The sequence below is a fragment of the Ips typographus genome, linkage group LG5, assembly GCF_016097725.1.
Source record: "Ips typographus isolate SLU linkage group LG5, UJ_Ityp_2.0, whole genome shotgun sequence".
In the NCBI taxonomy this organism is placed as follows: domain Eukaryota; kingdom Metazoa; phylum Arthropoda; class Insecta; order Coleoptera; family Curculionidae; genus Ips; species Ips typographus.
The window spans coordinates 8,845,129-8,863,739 of record NC_138426.1 but is presented as its reverse complement, the minus strand read 5'-3'; the positions used below and the strand labels follow the sequence as shown (position 1 = coordinate 8,863,739).

At 36.1% G+C, this 18,611-nt stretch overlaps 3 protein-coding genes across 7 annotated transcripts in view; 2 read left to right on the top strand and 1 right to left on the bottom strand.

The window, feature by feature from the left end:
* The window catches only part of cyst (rho guanine nucleotide exchange factor 18 cysts), a 27,986-nt gene extending 11,386 nt beyond the window's left edge, over positions 1 to 16,600 (top strand). For 3 of the 5 annotated variants that reach the window (XM_081980202.1, XM_081980200.1, XM_081980203.1), the window contains 14 exons: positions 1,152 to 1,205; positions 1,262 to 1,505; positions 1,555 to 1,765; positions 1,816 to 2,357; positions 2,413 to 2,570; positions 2,624 to 2,733; positions 2,915 to 2,935; positions 6,009 to 6,187; positions 6,240 to 6,494; positions 6,585 to 6,850; positions 6,903 to 7,083; positions 8,691 to 8,973; positions 9,026 to 9,294; positions 9,355 to 13,411. In XM_081980202.1, the coding sequence (XP_081836328.1) occupies positions 1,152 to 1,205; positions 1,262 to 1,505; positions 1,555 to 1,765; positions 1,816 to 2,357; positions 2,413 to 2,570; positions 2,624 to 2,733; positions 2,915 to 2,935; positions 6,009 to 6,187; positions 6,240 to 6,494; positions 6,585 to 6,850; positions 6,903 to 7,083; positions 8,691 to 8,973; positions 9,026 to 9,294; positions 9,355 to 9,576 (2,995 nt within the window). In that variant the 3' untranslated portion in view covers positions 9,577 to 13,411. Of the gene's footprint in view, positions 1 to 1,151; positions 1,206 to 1,261; positions 1,506 to 1,554; positions 1,766 to 1,815; positions 2,358 to 2,412; positions 2,571 to 2,623; positions 2,734 to 2,914; positions 2,936 to 6,008; positions 6,188 to 6,239; positions 6,495 to 6,584; positions 6,851 to 6,902; positions 7,084 to 8,690; positions 8,974 to 9,025; positions 9,295 to 9,354; positions 13,412 to 16,460 lie in introns of those variants that run through there. The other 2 variants (XM_081980204.1, XM_081980201.1) reach the window with 2 other exon arrangements.
* LOC145729445 (tRNA (adenine(37)-N6)-methyltransferase-like) lies at positions 13,308 to 16,290 on the bottom strand. Its single transcript, XM_081980215.1, has 3 exons — positions 16,068 to 16,290; positions 15,291 to 16,014; positions 13,308 to 13,590 (listed from the first exon to the last, which is right to left on the bottom strand). Exons 1-3 carry the CDS (start codon positions 16,136 to 16,138, stop codon positions 13,399 to 13,401), a joined length of 987 nt encoding a protein of 328 aa, XP_081836341.1. The 5' UTR covers positions 16,139 to 16,290; the 3' UTR covers positions 13,308 to 13,398.
* Positions 16,477 to 18,611, top strand: LOC145729441 (putative RNA-binding protein CG14230). The gene is made up of 5 exons (XM_081980210.1): positions 16,477 to 16,675; positions 16,765 to 17,432; positions 17,480 to 17,682; positions 17,855 to 18,345; positions 18,400 to 18,611. The coding sequence occupies exons 1-5, from the start codon at positions 16,477 to 16,479 to the stop codon at positions 18,585 to 18,587; spliced, it is 1,749 nt and encodes a 582-aa protein (XP_081836336.1). The 3' UTR covers positions 18,588 to 18,611.

The following is an 18,611-nucleotide window of genomic DNA, read 5'->3' as shown; positions in this document are numbered from 1 at the left end:
TCTTGCTAATAGCAAGTCTGATATAATCTTGTTGGTACTTTTTTGTTTTACTTCTCGATACTTTTCTTGTGAGCTTCAAAGTAAAGAATCGAGGAGTAAAGCAGTTACAACCAAGAAAAACATACATTTTACTCTACAATATACTACTGTCCTATTTCTTTCCTTCTTTATCCCTGCCCAGCTTTGTAGCTTTCGCTTTGTCTTGAATGTTGTTTTGTACACTCGCACTGATGCGTCAGGAATGTTTTTGTTGTGTTTCCAGTTGACTTGTGGTAATATTTGGATTTAGCGCCAAAAATTACCAAATAGTCCAGCACCCGAGGCCGGTAGAGTGACGTAATTGACTTTTTTTCGTCAGCCTAAGAACGTCATTTTGCTGGTCGATTGTGTATGTGTATTTATTCGTGGCTTGATTACGATACGTGTTAAGTGGGCGTGGCTAATACATATATGTTCCCCACCCCTCCTTTTATAGGAGGAGTCAGCTGTGCTATTCGCCGTGGCGCAGGGTTGCCACCAAACTAGGAGTGAAGTAAGTCCCCTAGCCTAACCTCATCCTTCTCGAACCGCACCTGTCGATCTGTCAGACTACTAGTCATTTTTCTTTACGCACGTTCTTTTTTTAGTTTAGTTCATAGAGTGTGTGTGTGTGTGTGTTTGATACACAGAAAACTTTAATGATTTTGCTTGTCTGCAGGATATTTCTAAAATGTACAGCTTCCATAAAGTGACAATTTGTGATTGCACTTCATACACCTTATATTACCTAAATGTATTGTCAATTTTGCTTTACATCTAAGGGTGACTGTTTTGGGATGGATTTTTAATGTGTGACTGGTAATAAGCAGTTTCCTATATGTATTTTTAAAGTCACCACACTGGTGATTTGTACGTTTTTTTTGCATTAATTTAGCTTGATTTTCATTGCGATTTGTTTTATTTGAGACAGCTTTAGCATGGTTTTGCAGGCTCATTTCCTATACTGAATAGTTTTTTGAGTTGACGCCACCTGGCCACACTTGATCAATCACCCGATATACTTTTTGTTGTATTTCTATTCCATTTCATAGATACCTAAACTGCTAAATACCTGTCTGATTTACGAGGTTCTTCAGTGAAATTGTTTTAACTACTGTGATTAATTATTACAGCCAAATTCTGTATGACGACAAGGATAACGATCATGGTCACCACGATGCCACCAAGTAAGCTTTTTTTTGCAAAACCCTTCTCATTCTAAGTGGTGTTAATATTTGTGTAGTTTTGCGGATGATGTAGCTTTAGTCCAATCCGAATTTCTGTCCGACACCACAATCACAGCTTCGGATTTATGTTCGGACATTAGTCTCGGACTTCACGAGATTGAACCAGATTCATGGACGCCTCACGTAGGCAAAGAAATAGCCCGAAAACTTAAGGAAAAAGAAGTTAAAAGGCAGGAACACATTTACGAGTTCATTCTGACTGAAAAGCATCATTGTATGACTTTGCTTGTTATGCAAAAGGTACTCCTTAACACCTAAATTGCCTTTGATTGTTACATGCAGTTTGTAGATTTTTGTGGACGGACTTCAGAAGTACTTCAATTTAGGTCCTAATTTGGAACGAATGTTTCCGAGACTGTCTGATTTAACTGAACTACACTTGGAATTGTTATCAAGATTAAGGCAACGACAGCGTGAAAGTCCTATTGTCAGTTCTATAGCCGATATTTTGTTAGAACAATTCTCCAAAGATCACGCTTCTAAATTGAAATCTGCTTATGGTTAGTATCTGTTCTGTTTTAAGTCATGAGGTAACAAAGTAAAATTTTAGGGGAGTTCTGCAGCCGGCATAGAGACGCCGTGGAAATATACAAGTATTACGTGCAGCAGGATCCGCGTTTTGGAGAGTTCGTCAAACACTGTCAGACAAATCCTTTATTGAAAAAGAAGGGTATTCCCGAATGTATTCTTTTCGTAACGCAAAGGTTAACCAAGTATCCACTGCTTATTGAACCGTTAATTAAGACCAGCAAAGACAATAAAGATGAACAAGAAACATTGCAAAAAGCTATGTCTTTAGTTAAGGAAATTTTAGTGGAGGTGGATGCTCAAGTTGCAGAAAAAGAAAAAGAAGATCGAAAACTGGATATTTACCACAGGATTGACGCTAAATCATTCACGATACATCGAGGACACAAGTTCAAAAAATCTGACATACTTCAGGGCAACCGATCGCTCAAATTTGAAGGTGTTGCCATGCTAATGCAGGGACGCGGAAAAATGCAGGTGGTCCTTGTTATAGTGCTTACAGACGTGCTGTTTTTCCTACAAGAAAATTCCAACAAGTACAGCTTCTTCACTCCGGATAACAAAGTACTGAAATAAAAAAAAAAACAGTTTGAAAGGGAAGTAACAAAGTGATTTTCAGGCTGGAGTGGTTTCACTGCAGAAACTTCTAGTCAGGGAGAAAGCTGGTCAAGATTCTCGGGGAATTTACTTGATCTCCTCCAATCCGGCTGAACCTGAGATGTTCGAACTAAAAGTGCATAAACCCAAAGACAAGCAGGTTTGGATTCAAGCTGTCAGGTAATAACTTCTAACTCAAAAAGTCTTTTTTGTTAATGTCATAATTGTTGCAGAGAGGCTGTTCAGTGTTGTCCAGAAGAAGAGGAAGATCCTTCAACAATGTCTGCCGAAGACCGACAAGGATTACTGAACGCCAAGCAAAACCAAGTGAGGAACCTGATCGGTGAGTAAATTTTTCAATCTCTTTTCTCATCTCACTCACAAACTTGAACATATATGATGTAAAATTTTGTACATACTACTACTACATACAAGCATGTCAAAAAATCATTCACTGACTTCAAACGTAAAAATCGATGCTTAAAGCATAAATTATTGTTTTGTCTTGCTCTGTCGACGAACAGAAGCAGACGCGGATATCGAAGGTAATTTTTGCATGACAAGTTTCTTTCAAAGTAGTTTTATAAATGCGTCTCTTTGTAGAACTCGTTTGTTTTGCTCTTTTAAATAAATCCCGAATAACAAAAACCGGAACCAATGAGTTATTGGTTTGATCACAAAAGAAAAAAGATCGTCGTTTACAAAAATAAACTTATAAAGCATATTTTGGGCATTTTTGGTTAATTGTATCAAAATAAATAGTGCGAGTTTTGCGAAGAACGTATATTTTCGAACGTTTGCATGAAAAGTATTTTCATAATCACTACTTCACTAGTGGTTAGTTATATCATGCATGTGGTTTTAGGTACCCCCTACTTAGTAACAATAAAGCGTAAATCTTTGACTCTTTTCGATGGTAGTCGATAGTTTTCGCTAGTCGGTTTCGGTGGTGAGTTTGTCGGAATTTGTTTTGTAAATAACCCGCACTAAATGAAATGTTTTGTCGGCAATTGAAATTTTTGAAAAAATCTAAATCACTTTGTTAGGCGCATTTTTTTACTGTAAGGCAACTAAACTACTCTCGGAAAAGATCGGTACTGCAAGTTTTTTGACAATTTTTAACGGCCTTTATTTATAATTTTGAAAGGCGGTTCTAGAATCAGGACCGTCATTCATTTTGGCTAAAAGTTATTTCGTCACATTCAGGGTAAAGAAAAATGCGATGCAAGTTTCTTCAATTCCAACTCAATGGCATTTGACAGCTGAGATAGTTTTAGAATATTCTTTTTTATGTCATTTAATGGGCTTGGTTGATATTTCGGGACATATTTCTATTTGTGGTCTACAAAAGAAATTACGGGGTGTTTTCGAAAAAGGTGCACTTTTTATTAGTGTACCACAGCTACTGTTTTTAGTCATCAGTACAATAAAATTTTAAGAGGCCTTCTTCTTTTCAGAGGCCTCTGGCACTTTTTAAATTACTCTTTGGAGGTTACTGACACTCTTAGAAGCTTTAAGCTTGTGCAATGGACTTTTCAAAGGCCTCTGGCACTTTTAAATGACTCTTTAGAGGTTTCTGGCACTCTTAGAAGCTTTAAGCACTTGGAATGGACTTTTCAGAGGTCTCTGACATTTTTAAATGACTCTTCGGGGATTTCTGGCACTCTTAGAGGCTTTAAGCATTGGTAATGGAATTTTTAGAGGCTTTAGGTGCTTTGAAATGATTCTTTGGAGGTTTCGGACCCTCTTAGAAGCTTTAAGCACTTGGAATGGACTTTTCAGAGGTCTCTGACATTTTTAAATGACTCTTCGGGGATTTCTAGCACTCTTAGAAGCTTTAAGCATTAGTAATGGACTTTTCAAAGGCCTCTGGCGCTTTTAATTGACTCTTTTTTGGAGGTTGCTGACACTCTTAGAAGCTTTAAGCATTTTCAATGGATTTTTCAGAGGCCTCTGGCACTTTTAAATGACTCTTTAGAGGTTTCTGGCACTATTAGAGGCTTTAAGCACTTGGAATGGACTTTTCAGAGGTCTCTGACATTTTTAAATGACTCTTCGGGGATTTCTGGCACTCTTAGAGGCTTTAAGCATTGGTAATGGACTTTTTAGAGGCTTTAGGTGCTTTGAAATGATTCTTTGGAGGTTTCGGACACTCTTAGAAGCTTTAAGCACTTGGAATGGACTTTTCAGAGGTCTCTGACATTTTTAAATGACTCTTCGGGGATTTCTGGCACTCTTAGAGGCTTTAAGCATTGGTAATGGACTTTTTAGAGGCTTTAGGTGCTTTGAAATGATTCTTTGGAGGTTTCGGACACTCTTAGAAGCTTTAAGCACTTGGAATGGACTTTTCAGAGGTCTCTGACATTTTTAAATGACTCTTCGGGGATTTCTAGCACTCTTAGAAGCTTTAAGCATTAGTAATGGACTTTTCAAAGGCCTCTGGCGCTTTTAATTGACTCTTTTTTGGAGGTTGCTGACACTCTTAGAAGCTTTAAGCATTTTCAATGGATTTTTCAGAGGCCTCTGGCACTTTTAAATGACTCTTTAGAGGTTTCTGGCACTATTAGAGGCTTTAAGCACTTGCAATGGATTTTCAGAGGTCTCTGACACTTTTAAATGACTTCGGGAATTTCAGGCACTCTTAGAGGCTTTAAGCATTTGAAATGGATTTTTCAGAGGCCTCTGGCACTTTTAAATGACTTTTCAGAAGTTTCTGGCACTCTTTTTTTAGCCATTTTCAATAGCGTCGAATTTACGTCAAATTTCCATCTCGATTGATTCTTTGTTGAGACTTTTGATTCTGAAAATCAAATAAAATACTAGGTATTCCATTTGAAAAAATACAACTTTGATACATATTGAAAATAATTTTAAAAGATACTACTTATACATCTGTATTCATCCCAAAATCAAACATGTTTTTTAAATAGCTTAGTCACAATCTTCCGTATCGAATAACTTGAATAACCCTGTATATAATTCTACAAAAAAACCGTCTTTTAATAACTATTTTATTCATTAAATTCAGTTCAAAATTGTCAAAAATTATGCTGTATCGACCTTTTCAGCATTTTAGTTTTTTATGGGATTGTGCACGACTTTTTTCTGATTCATTATTTGTATGGTTTATTGCCTGTAGCATCACTTAGTACGTCTTTTAAATAAAATTTTCTCTTTTCATATTTGCCCATACAGGGTGGTTCAATAATTCTACTAATTTATACAGACTGAACTAATCAAAACTAAAATTCCACCTGTTGCTTGTTGGACAACATGTCAATTTTCCGGCTCGTAGGAACATGTAGTTTTATTTTTCGTTTCTATGGAGGTTTTTATGTTATCAACTGAGGTGGCATAAGAACCTCTGTGTGTTTATCACAATACTAAGTTTTATTATTGCCTAAACCTATCGCTAAATTTTCTATTTCATATTTCAAAGTGACTTGAAAATGTCATCACTTTAAGATATGTCATGTTGTCTGGACCACCCTGCTATTAGCAATTAATTTGTTTTTGATAATAATAATTATTGTTCGCACCCTAAACTGCCGCTTTGTTTTATTACCGTTAAATATTGGTGGTTGTTTTGGACAAGTTTTTGAGGTGAAACCTTTACAGCTCTCCTGCGTCAGAACGACATAGAGCAAGCTCTTCTCCTAGAGGAAAAGATGGCGCTACAGTTGAAACTGTTGGCCGCGTCAGGGTTGGAACCTCCCTCACCGCCCACTTACCGCCATCTAGTGAGCGAGAGCGCTGACACCGGACAAATGTGGAAGGAGGTGTTGACTGCCGTGCAGGTTTGTTCAAAAATTACGCAGTGTGAGAATGTAAATCTGATTGGGAATCCAGGAGGTTAGTCAGTTAGCGAGTTCACTTTACGCTACCGGGACGAATTTGTCGCGTAGCGTTAGTTCGGCGGGCGAGCACCAGAGCGAGACTTACGTGTCACCGATTCTGCCCAAACGGGCGGAAACTTTTGGCGGGTTTGACAATAATCAAGGTCCCTTGTTGAAGCTACAGGGTAAGAAGCAAAGTACGGCCGGACCAACGCCGGTTAGCACGCCCGATTTCGAAAATTTGAAGCCTGGAGATTCAAGACTGTTTGTGAGTAGGCATTTTCTTCTTCGTCGTCAATTCAAAATTTAAAAGTTGTGTGGAAGAGTTATTACTAAATATAAAACTGAACTACTTTAGGAACGGTTGCCTTATAGAAATTGTGTGATAACGGGAAAACCTTTAATCAACGGCTCACCGGCCGTTGTAAATAGCGATTTACAACAACCCTCGCAGGGAGATCACCGCATACCTACTCCTCAACCTCAAACGCAATTGAGCGGGCACCCCGACGCTCCGGCTCTATTATCTTTGGGTCGCGAACAGCAATACGCCGCAATTCAGTTAAGTCACTACGTCTACACTTTGTTGTGTATAATTTCTCAGTTGATGACGACGAATGGAAGGTTGGTTATGCCAATTAATGGTTTATAAAGTGTTTAATTGTATTGCGTTTAGTTTGCAAGCTCATATGTCGAATACGAAAGGGGGGGACAAGCAATATCGACATAATCAACAGTTGGAGGAGCTGCGCAATTTGCAAGATAAACTGAGCGGTGAAAAGGCGTCTTGGGCGACTACCAAAGAACAGGAAGAAAAAGAATTGGAGGAAAAGCGACAGGAACTGTTGCGGTTACAGGTAAGCAACTTAACTCTTCTTAAAATATCTATATTAGGGCAAAAAAATATCATTTTGTTGGAAAAAAATGCTTAACCCTCAAATAACCGATATCTCTGGCAAGCAGTTTTAGTTTTTATTCTGCAAATACGTTTAACAGTGCCAGAAACCTCCAAGGGGTTATTTATAAGTGCCAGAGGCCATTGAAAAATGCTAGAGTGTCTAAGAGTGCCAAAAAGTCACTTAAAAGCGCCAGAAGCCTCTGAAAAGTTTATTGCAAATGCTTAAAGCTTCTAAGAGTTCCAGAAATCTCCAAACAGTCAATTAAAAGTGTCAGAATCCTCTGAAAGTCCATGGCAAATGCTTAGAGCGTCTAAAAGTGCCAGAAACCTCCAAAAAGTAATGTAAAAGCGCCAGAACTCTCTGAAAAGTCCATGGCAAGCTCATAAATCTTCTAAAAGTGCTAGAAATCCCTGAACAGTCATTTAAAATTGCCAGAGGTTTCTGAAAAGTCCATTGTAAATGCTTAAAATCTCTAAGAGTGCCAGAAATCTCCGAATAATTATTTAATAGTGCCAGAGGCCTCTAAAAAATCCATGGCAAATGATTAGAGCGTCTAAAAGTGCCAAAAACCTCCAAAAAGTAATGTAAAAGCGCCAGAAGTCTCTGAAAAGTCCATGGCAAGCTCATAAATCTTTTAAAAGTGCCAGAAATCCCTGAACAGTCATTTAAAATTGCCAGAGGTCACTGAAAAGTCCATTGTAAATGCTTAAAACCTCTAAGAGCGCCAGAAACCTCCAAAGAGTCATTTAAAAGTGCCAGAGGCCTCTGAAAAGTGCATTGCAATGCTTAAAGCTTCTAAGAGTTCCAGAAATCTCCAAACAGTCAATTAAAAGTGTCAGAATCCTCTGAAAAGTCTATGGCAAATGCTTAGAGCGTCTAAGAGTGCCAGAAACTTCCAAAAAGTAATGTAAAAGCGCCAGAGATCTCTGAAAAGTCTATTGCAAATGCTTAAAACCTCTAAGAGTGCCAGAAATCTCCCAAGAATTATTTAATAGTGCCAGAGGCCTCTAAAAAATCCATGGCAAATGCTTAGAGCGTCTAAAAGTGCCAGAAACCTCCAAAAAGTAATGTGAAAGCGCCAGAAGTCTCTGAAAAGTCCATGGCAAGCTCATAAATCTTCTAAAAGTGCTAGAAATCCCTGAACAGTCATTTAAAATTGCCAGAGGTCTCTGAAATATGCATTGCAAATGCTTAATGCTTCTAAAAGTGGGAGAAATTTCCGAAGAATCATTTAGTAGCGCCAGAGGCCTCTGAAAAGTGTATTGCAAATACTTAAAGTCTCTAAGAGTGCCAGAAGCTTTGGAAAAATCATTTGGAATCACCAGAATGCCTGTAAATGTACGGGGTGTTTCACGGAAAGTGAATTTTAGACGAGCTATCCCTATTCACTTTCCTAAATGCCAATAAAAGTCTCAACCTAACTTAATTTTTATCGTAAATGTTAGCGCATAATAGAAATGTTTTTTTTTATGACATTTGAGTTCCAAAATACAATAAAAACTAAAACGACTTGCTATAGTAGATATCTAAACTCGGATATTAAATGAGGTTAAACTTGGGTTTAGGAACAAATTAAGGCTGAACAAAACGACATTTCTCAACAACGCGAGCAGCTCTACCGTAAAATGGAAGTGCTGTCCAATCAGGGTTTATTAATATCGCCCAACGTGGCGTTTCCTCCTATTACGGGGCAGCTGGACGACAGCAGTAAGGACAGTTCCGAGGACAGCAGTCCACAAAGTTCGGACACGTCATCCGCTGCCTCTTCGACTACCAATACTGGCACTTCTTTGACGCACTCCAGCTCTAGCGCAGACAAACGTCTCAAAGAGACTAAATGGAGTAAAAGTGAGTTTATTACCGGTTGTATGATTCAAACCTTTGAGTTTATGTGGATTAGGTGGAAGCCAACCAAAACAACACCTGCCTCTAAATCTAATCTCCACCACCAATCAGCAGAAAGTATCCCAAAATTTACCGATAAAGCAACAAATTCCATTAAAATTAGCTTCAAGACTGAGCAGTGGCGGATCGGAAACCATGAGACAAGGGGGACCCCAACAGATTTTGCCTTTGAAACTGAGCCAAGATGAAAGAATTCGACGGACAAGCAATTCGGGCTACCAAAGACTGTCCGAGAATAGTTTCAGTCCCCCATCAGACGAATCGGTAAGTAAACCTTTGAAATTGGGAAGACAAACGCAAAACAGCCAGCATAATCGTTGTCAGACACCGACATCGGTGACCACACCGTCACATATACGCACCGGATCTAGTCCGGCCATGATGCAACAATCGCCACCATCTGCGGCCGGTTTGCCCGGACAATGTCAAAGTCCGCAAAGCGGCAGCAAAGCTGCCCGCACTAACACTTATCCGAAATTCCCAGACAAATTTAAGGTTAGAGGCGAGCAGCCTCCGTCGCAAGACGAGGAAGTGATTTATTTCTGACGGTTTTGGAGGGCCACCAACTATTTGAGTTCCCTAATTAAAGGAAAAGTGTGAAAGGCCAAAATGACGTGCCAACCTTTATTTGGAGAAGTGTGTAATCGAATATCGTTTCGTAGTGAAATGACAAAGTTTGAGGGTTAATTTAAAATCAGAACAGTCACAAACAAGTCTTGCAAGTCCAAATAACAAAAATTGTTCTATTTTATTTCAATTCAATTACTTTACCACTTAGTAGATTTTAAAATCTTTTTTAACTACCCTGTAAGGTGTTTATCCAAATTATTACTGTATAAGTGTCAGATGGCTTTTTTAACCAGATTTTGACCACTGTGTTGTACAATGTTTCTAAGGAAATTTGCAAATAAGCGAGTTTTCATAGTAAAGGCCAAATAGGCCTATTCCACAAATAAAAAGAATATTTTTAAAATTGCTACAGCCCACTAAATTCTCTTATAATCCTCCCAAAAGTTGCCAGAGATTTCTAGAAGTATTTTGGAAAGGCCAGAAACAATAAAAATTTTCTAAAAAGTTACCAGAGGCCTTCACAAGGGTCTTAAATTTTCCAGATACATTTTAAAATTGCTGAAAGCCACTAAATACTGCCACTAAATCTTCAGAAAAATTCCAGAAGCTTCTAGAATCATTTTGAAATTGCCATAGGCCTCCATTTACTATTGAGAATCTCTCAAAAAATTCCAGAAGCCTCTAGAATCCTTTTGGAAATGCCAGAGGCCTTTAAATACTACAAATATTTTCAAAAAGTTACTAGAGGCCTCCACAAGTATCTCAAATTTTCCAAAAATATTTTTAAATTGCTAGAGGCCACTAAATTTTACTGCAATTCTCTCAAAAGTTACCAGAGGCCTCTAAATGGTACAGAAATTTGCCTGCACAAGTGTCTTAAATTTTCCAAAAACATTTTAAAATTGCTGAAAGCCACTAAATACTGCTGAAATCTTCCCAAAAGTTGCCAGAAGCTTCTAAAATAATTTTGGAATTGCCATAGACCTTCATCTACTATTGAGAATCTCTCAAAAAACTCCAGAAGCCTCTCGAATCCTTTTGGAACAGCCAGAGGCTTCTAAATACTATTGAAATCATCCCAAAACTTGCCAGAGGTCTCTAGAAATGTCTTAAATTGTGCAAGAATGTTTTTAAATTGCTAGAGGCCACTAAATTCTACTGAAATCCTCCTAAAAATTGCTGAAAGCCACTAAATACTGCTGAAATCTTCAGAAAAATTCCAGAAGCTCTTAGAATCATTTTGAAATTGCCATAGGCCTCCATTTACTATTGAGAATCTCTCAAAAAATTCCAGAAGTCTCTAGAATCCTTTTGGAAATGCCAGAGGCCTTTAAATACTACAAATATTTTCAAAAAGTTACTAGAGGCCTCCACAAGTATCTCAAATTTTCCAAAAATATTTTAAAATTGCTAGAGGCCACTAAATTTTACTGCAATTCTCTCAAAAGTTACCAGAGGCCTCTAAATGGTACAGAAATTTGCCTGCACAAGTGTCTTAAATTTTCCAAAAACATTTTTAAATTGCTGAAAGCCACTAAATACTGCTGAAATCTTCCCAAAAGTTGCCAGAAGCTTCTAAAATAATTTTGGAATTGCCATAGACCTCCATCTACTATTGAGAATCTCCCAAAAAATTCCAGAAGCCTCTAGAATCCTTTTGGAACAGCCAGAGGCTTCTAAATACTATTGAAATCATCCCAAAACTTGCCAGAGGTCTCTAGAAATGTCTTAAATTGTGCAAGAATGTTTTTAAATTGCTAGAGGCCACTAAATTCTACTGAAATCCTCCTAAAAATTGCTGAAAGCCACTAAATACTGCTGAAATCTTCAGAAAAATTCCAGAAGCTCTTAGAATCATTTTGGAAATGCCAGAGGCCTTTAAATACTACAAATATTTTCAAAAAGTTAGTAGAGGCCTCCACAAGTATCTCAAATTTTCCAAAAATATTTTAAAATTGCTAGAGGCCTCTAAATTTTACTGCAATTCTCTCAAAAACTACCAGAGGTCTCTAAATGGTACAGAAATTTGCCTGCACAAGTGTCTTAAATTTTCCAAAAAAAATTTAAAAATTGCTGAAAGCCACTAAATACTGCTGAAATCTTCCCAAAAGTTGCCAAAAGCTTCTAAACTAATTTTGGAATTGCCATAGATCTCCATCTACTATTGAGAATCTCCCAAAAAATTCCAGAAGCCTCTAGAATCCTTTTGGAACAGCCAGAGGCTTCTAAATACTATTCAAATCATCCCAAAACTTGCCAGAGATCTCTACAAATGTCTTAAATTGTGCAAGAATGTTTTAAAATTGCTAGAGGCCACTAAATTCTACTGAAATCCTCCACAAGTGTCTTGAATATTTTAAAATTGCTGGAGGCCACTAAATACTACTGAAATCGTCCCAAAAGTCAGTGCCCCAAAGCGGATGTGACATTTAGTCACGTGACCACTTCAACAGGAAGTTTTGTTATTACAGTCTTAACTGTCAAAAACCGTCAGATCCGTTTTGACTCACTGACACATGTCATTTACCCAGTTTATCTTTGTCTAGATTATTATTTATCATAGAATTTCTTTGTATAATAAAAACTTTGTCATTTCACTATGACTCGACCGATAAAATCACGTAGTTCTACTGAGTTGTTAGTATACAATGTTTTTAGCTGCATACTTTTATAAATGTAAAAACAAAAATACTTCTAAATAACTATAACTTAAGGGTCTCTGACAATATCGAGCTCAATTGCGACTTGAATAACTGCTTTTTACGACTAGTCAAGCGTATACTGCTCCTTTTTCTTCTACTACTAGATTAAGTGTTTTTAGAGCGATAAGTCTCTTTTTATACGCTATTGGTTTGCTCACTTTTACGTCGTCGCTTTTTAGACGAAAATCGAAAGTTCATTTTGGTTCACACAATGAAACGTTTCATTTACCTTTTGTCTTCCGCTCTCAAAAAAAAAAACTAAAATTTCGTGACAATACGTAGAAATATTGTAGCTCTTTGAGTGAAGTAGTTTAGGTTTACAGTGTCGTGTGTCAAATTTACGAGCACTTAAGGTAGTTGAAAACATCCTGTTTTAATTTTGACGACAGTTGCATAAGCAACCGTAGATGATTTATTAGTGTACTTGTTATAGTTTATAAATTCTATTTTTCCACAATCTGCCCATTGAAATCTTAAAAATTTTAGACTAGATTTTTTTGGTATAAAAGAAGTTTATTATTCTACTACCGGAAAATCATATGGCCTATTTCTAACGATTTTTTAGTGGTGTTTTTAAAGTAATTTCTGAGCAGATATGAACAACGTATTTTTTTAAAAATTAGGTAGTTTTAAAAATCAAAAAATTGACGTGCAATAAGTGAATTTCCAAAAAGAGAATCTCATTTTGATGTTTAATCTACCTCCAGAAGCTCGAACTATTCACTGTTTATTAATATTGTTCAAGTCCTGAATAGGTTGTGATTGTGATATATTTTTCGCTCGATTGTATACTTGAGCAAAGTACTTAACAATGAATTTCTTTTCAAATCATATTTCATGCACTCCCATCACTTATTTATTGTACCATTGTACTATAATGATTAATAGTTCGACAGAACGTATTTATTTTTAACATTCCATTTTTTTTGACCTTATACTCTCTATAAACAAAATGATATTTTATTTTTATAACGTAAAACACATTATCATATCGTACACACGAGGTAGAAAATTAAATATGTTTATTTTATTACTAAGTGTTAAAGTCTTGTATATAAAGTATTATACTATTATTATTATTTATTGTAAATAAATTTTACTTAAAAACGGTCAAGTGGTTAATCTCCAGTACCTCAACTAAATGTTTAATATCGTCGAAAGTGCACTTGACCGACAAATCCTCAATTTCCCAAACATAACAGAACGAGCCTAATTTTTTTCTTAGGTAAACTGATCTGGGGTCTTCTTGGAGCACTTTAGTAATCAGTTGAATCCGCTGTTTCACTAACTGATAATTATTTTATTAGTTTATATACAGAACATGTTTCACCAGAGCCAGATACAGAAAAGTATACATTTAGGAGAGTTTTGTTCTCAAATTCTCTTCAAAGTTAGGTTAGTAAAATGTCCAAATTCCCAAAAAACTGAAAAACTATTTGATAAAGAAATTGCAGATTGCAACCACTTATCTCAGGGAGAAAACACACATCTACTATGTCATTCCCTCATTTTTAGGGTTATAACGTCCAAAAAGTCATAATTTCCAGACAATTTTAAAATTTAGAATTGAAACTTGTGACAAACTTAAATTGAGTGTTTTAACTGTTAAACAATTGAAACCACCCAATCTTTAAAAAACTAATAAATGAAACGTAATTATCCAGCTCTGGTAAAATAGCAAAACTTCTTAATTTTATTTATACAGGGTGTTTCTAAAATGTCTGGACAACACTCTACCAGATGTAGTTAGTAGATTTACCCACATTTTACCTTTGTTAATAATAGAGATATCCCAAGGTAATTTCTCCCTGAATAATTTACGAAAAACGGTAAATTAAAGTTTAAGAACCACTTTGACAAACTAGCTATGTAAAAAGTTTATGTTAGTTTGTCAAAAAAGCTTTTCATGGAGATGTAAAACGTATTTTTAGCCTCTAAGATGGATAGTTTTCCAAATACAGTAAAAAATATGCTTCACATCTCCATGAATCGGTTTTTTACAGCTGTCTAGTCATCTGATTACACTCTAGATTGACAGTCCAACGTCAGCACTGTCAAATTTACGTAAAGAAGCTATAAAACATATATTTTATATGGTTTAGTAATATTCTAACAAATTCGCAATCAAAAATGCACTTTACATCTGTATGAATTGCTTTTTGACAGTTGTGACAGCTGTTTAGTCATTCGACCATGCTCTAAAGTCTAAAGTGACAGAACAACATCAAAATCAGGTCATGAAAGTATAAATTGAATTGTCTGTGTTAATTTTAAGCAATGCAGGAGATTTGCGGTAAAAAATGCACTTTATTTCTCCATGAATCCAAGTATCAAAATGTTCCAACTATTAAGTTTGGCTCCAGGGAGCTGTAAATACAACTTACAGTGCAATTACTCAAAGCAACACACCTATTTGGCATTTTAGGCTTTCAGGTGACTAGTGAATGAGTTTTAATAGTTATGACAGCTGTCACGTGACATAAACAAATATTAAAATGTTTCTTAACTTCCAACTGTTAAGTTTGGCTCTACGAAGCAGTGTAATTATTCAAATAAGCAACTATTTATAATTCTATAGATTCAGGTCACTGGTGAATGGATTTTGACAGTTATGTCAGCTGTTACGTAACGTAAGAAAAGTGTAAGTGTTCCTTAATATCATAACTGTCAATTTGGCTTCATGGAGCTGTAAAGAGTATTTACAGTGTGGTTCATCCTAGGAACACCTCTACTTAGCCTATTCATTATTTTCTAAAATTTCTTTAATTCTCTTGTCATTTGCTCCAAAAATAAATTTTCTTTCTAGTCAATAAATTACTCAGTTTGATAATCTATGGTAAAGCACTGTCCAGATAATTTAGACAAAAGGCAGCTTTCAGCTTGCTGCTTTTTTTTGACCAGAACAGTTCTGTGTTTTTATGCAATACTACATTTGGGGCATTACAGTCCAAAATTGAAATAAATCTGGACAGTTAGTAATATGCTTACCTGAGGGTCTAAAGCCCACAACTCTTCTATAGCTTCAGAACTAAATAAGACTCTAAGCTTATGTACTGGTGACTCATCAATCCACAAAGGCACTCTAACCTCTTCATTTGGTAACAAGTCCTTGTCACGATCTAATGGTTTATCTTCTCCAGATCCATTTGGCTGATCATAGCAAGGAATGTAGGGCTTCACATCAAGAACGGGAGTACCATCAACCATGTCCACTCCAGAAAAATATATCCCATCTTCTTCAATTTTCTCAATTTTCACTAAAGACATGCCAATAGGGCATGGTCTGTGAGGACTTCTAGTAGCAAATACTCCTGTTTTTTCACCATTTAACCTTGGTGGGGCCACTTTGGCTTTAACACCACTGTCATGCTTGTGAAACACAAATATAATCCACAGATGGGAGAACTCCTCTAAATCTTGTAGGGAATGTGAAGGATTTGTGAATGTGTCTTTGTTTAATTTTAAACTGGCCCTAGCATTATGCATTGTTACAGTTGGTTGTCTGGGTGTACCTCTTATGCGGGGAAATGGAGACTTAATGGTACCAATGGGTTTAAACTGGTACAAGTTTGCAGACTGCAATTTTGAGGAACTAGTCTGTGGTTCTGCAAGTTTTTTATTGGGACAGCTGGAGATTTGAGTATTTTTAAGCTTGTTGAGGATATTGTTAATGTCTTTGTTATGTGTATGTTGTAAGGTGTTCAATTGCTTTCTAAAGAAGATTCTATTGTCAATTTTACTTTAAATAATTTAAAAATTACTAACCTTAAATTATGAACTTCACTTCTAACTACAGTTAGCTTTTGTTGTAGCTCTTTTGCCTGGGTAAGAGGCATTGCTTTCTATATTTCTTGCTACTCCTTACTTATTTAATAAAAAGTGTTTAGGTATTTTTTATTCACACACCGGATACTGAACGATCTGCATGAATCCGACTAAAATAACCACTTTCTGCCTATTTTAAAGCAGTATTTGTTATAAAAAATAATAATTCCAACATGTAAACAATAACAGTGACATAACCTAAAATTTACAGTTCAGTTCTCGTCTTCTTTTTTGTATAACAGACTTTAGCTGTAAAGAAGATAAGACAACAAAAGTTTCAACATAACCTCAATTAGAAGTTTTCAAATTATTTACCACATTTTATATTGTTAGGAAAATAGCGAAAAACATGGAAAGCAACCAGAAAAGAATATTTATCAGTGATTTACCAGAAACAATGACGAAGGACGAGCTGGAAAGTGCATTTTCAAATTACGGCCAGGTGCATTCTATCGAAATAAAAGAGCGCAAAGAGCTGGGCCCCATACACAAGTCTTTATTTTTTGCTTATATCAGCCTTTCTATTGATGACCGAGCATTAACTGAGTGTAAGTAAGATTGAGAATTGCTTTTTTTAATGGTATTTTAACTATATGTACAGTAACAGATTTATGAAAGCATGCTTTCTGTTTTTTAGGCTTCCACGATTTCAAAGCAAAGAAATTTGGTTATTACATTCAACTACAAATAGCCAGGGAGAGTTTCTTAGACCGTTTAAAACGTGAACGGCTTGAAAACAAGCCTGAAAATTCTAACCAACCTGTATCAGAAGCTTTATCACCCCCCAAAAGAATCAACAACACCCCTGTTAAACAAGTAAATAACACTAAATCAGTGGTGAAGCCTGATTCAAGTTCAGACAGCTCAGACAGTGATGAAAAAGAACAGGTGGAATCACCAAAAAATGTAGAACCAGAAGAAAAGCTTGATATGGTAATGAAAAATAATAGACATAAAGTTTTAAAGGGTTTAGCTTTGAAAATACCTTCAGTAGGGGCTAAACCCATAATAGAAATTACAAAAACAAAACAAAAAAATGGGATAAAGAGTGAAGCTGATGTTAAAAGGCTTCAATCAGTAAGGGACATGAAAAAAAACTATGAAGCCAAAAAATCCTTAATTAAAAGCGCTTTGGCATATGGAAGTGCAAAACTAAATAACAAAATTGTGTTTGGCAATGATGAACCTAAGGCTGTGCCAGTAAATGGACATAAAAATGACTCACTTTTTGAGGAGGACAGTGATGATGATTTTCAAGCAAATTTTGAGGTTAAAGAGCAGTTTAATGGCAGCAAAGGTCAAAAGGTAAGTTTTCAAAGTGGTCAAGACAGTTTCTAAAATCGATTATGCAGCTTCTACAGTTGCAATCCAGATATGAAGCTGACAAAAGGTTTGCCTTGGATAAGAGGTTTATTGAGAATGATGAAGAAGAAACCACCAATACAGTAATGGAACCTGAGATGGATATAGAGGATGAGAAAAGTAAAGAATTGAAAATTTTAGGAGAGGTATTGGGTAAGGAGTTTTTACCTAAATCTGCTATAACAAAAAACAGGTAAGTTTGAGACTAATAGCCTGTTTGTAAATTGAACTTTTTTGACTAATCACTGTATAAATCTCAGCACAGTGGGTAATTTGTTATTGGTCAAGAATAGCAGCTTTCAGCTTGCTGCTTATTCTTGACCAAACACAAACTACAAACAGCTGTAATTTCTCCAACATTTCAGTCAGTTAACCAGAAAGACCATGCTAAAATTTGATCCATCACAACCAGAACACTCCAGCTTAATAATAACACCCTCACCAGTTGCTAACAAAAAAAACAAAAAACACAAAGAAGAAGAACCAATGGAGATACAAAAACCAGAAGTTTCCAAAGAAGTTTTTTATAAAATCCCAGAAAAACTGAAAGAAACATTTTCTGAAACTCCTTCCCAGTTCAGTTTGTTGAGTATGTTTCAAAGAGCTGAGGGCAAAGAGCAAAAAGAAGAGGAGTCTAATTATGAAGTATTGAAGCCTAAAAAAGCAGTGCCTGGTCAAAAAAATCCCTATAAATACGACTCAACAGATGAGGAGGATGAAATTGGGGACATTCCTCATAAAGATGACTTAACAAAAAAAAACCAAGTCACCAAAACTCCTGATTTAGTGCGAAGCACCCAGGCAGTGTTCTGGACTGAACCATTTTTCTTTAAACCTGATGATTTTAGGTTGCAAGGTTGGTTCACCCAAATACACTTATTTTGCTGGTTTTAATAGTCATTTCTTTTAGAGGGTTTTGATTTCGTAGAAAAAGTCAAAATGGATACTAAAGAGTTTACAAAAATTCGTAGGGACGTCAAAGGGATAGTTAAGGCTAAAGTGAAAAACTCTGAGAGGAAGAATAAAATGTTTAAGAAGAAATTAGGTGGAAGCAAACAAAGGAAACATATACGAATGAAGAAAGCTCTTAAACGATAATATTACATAAAAATTGTATTGAAA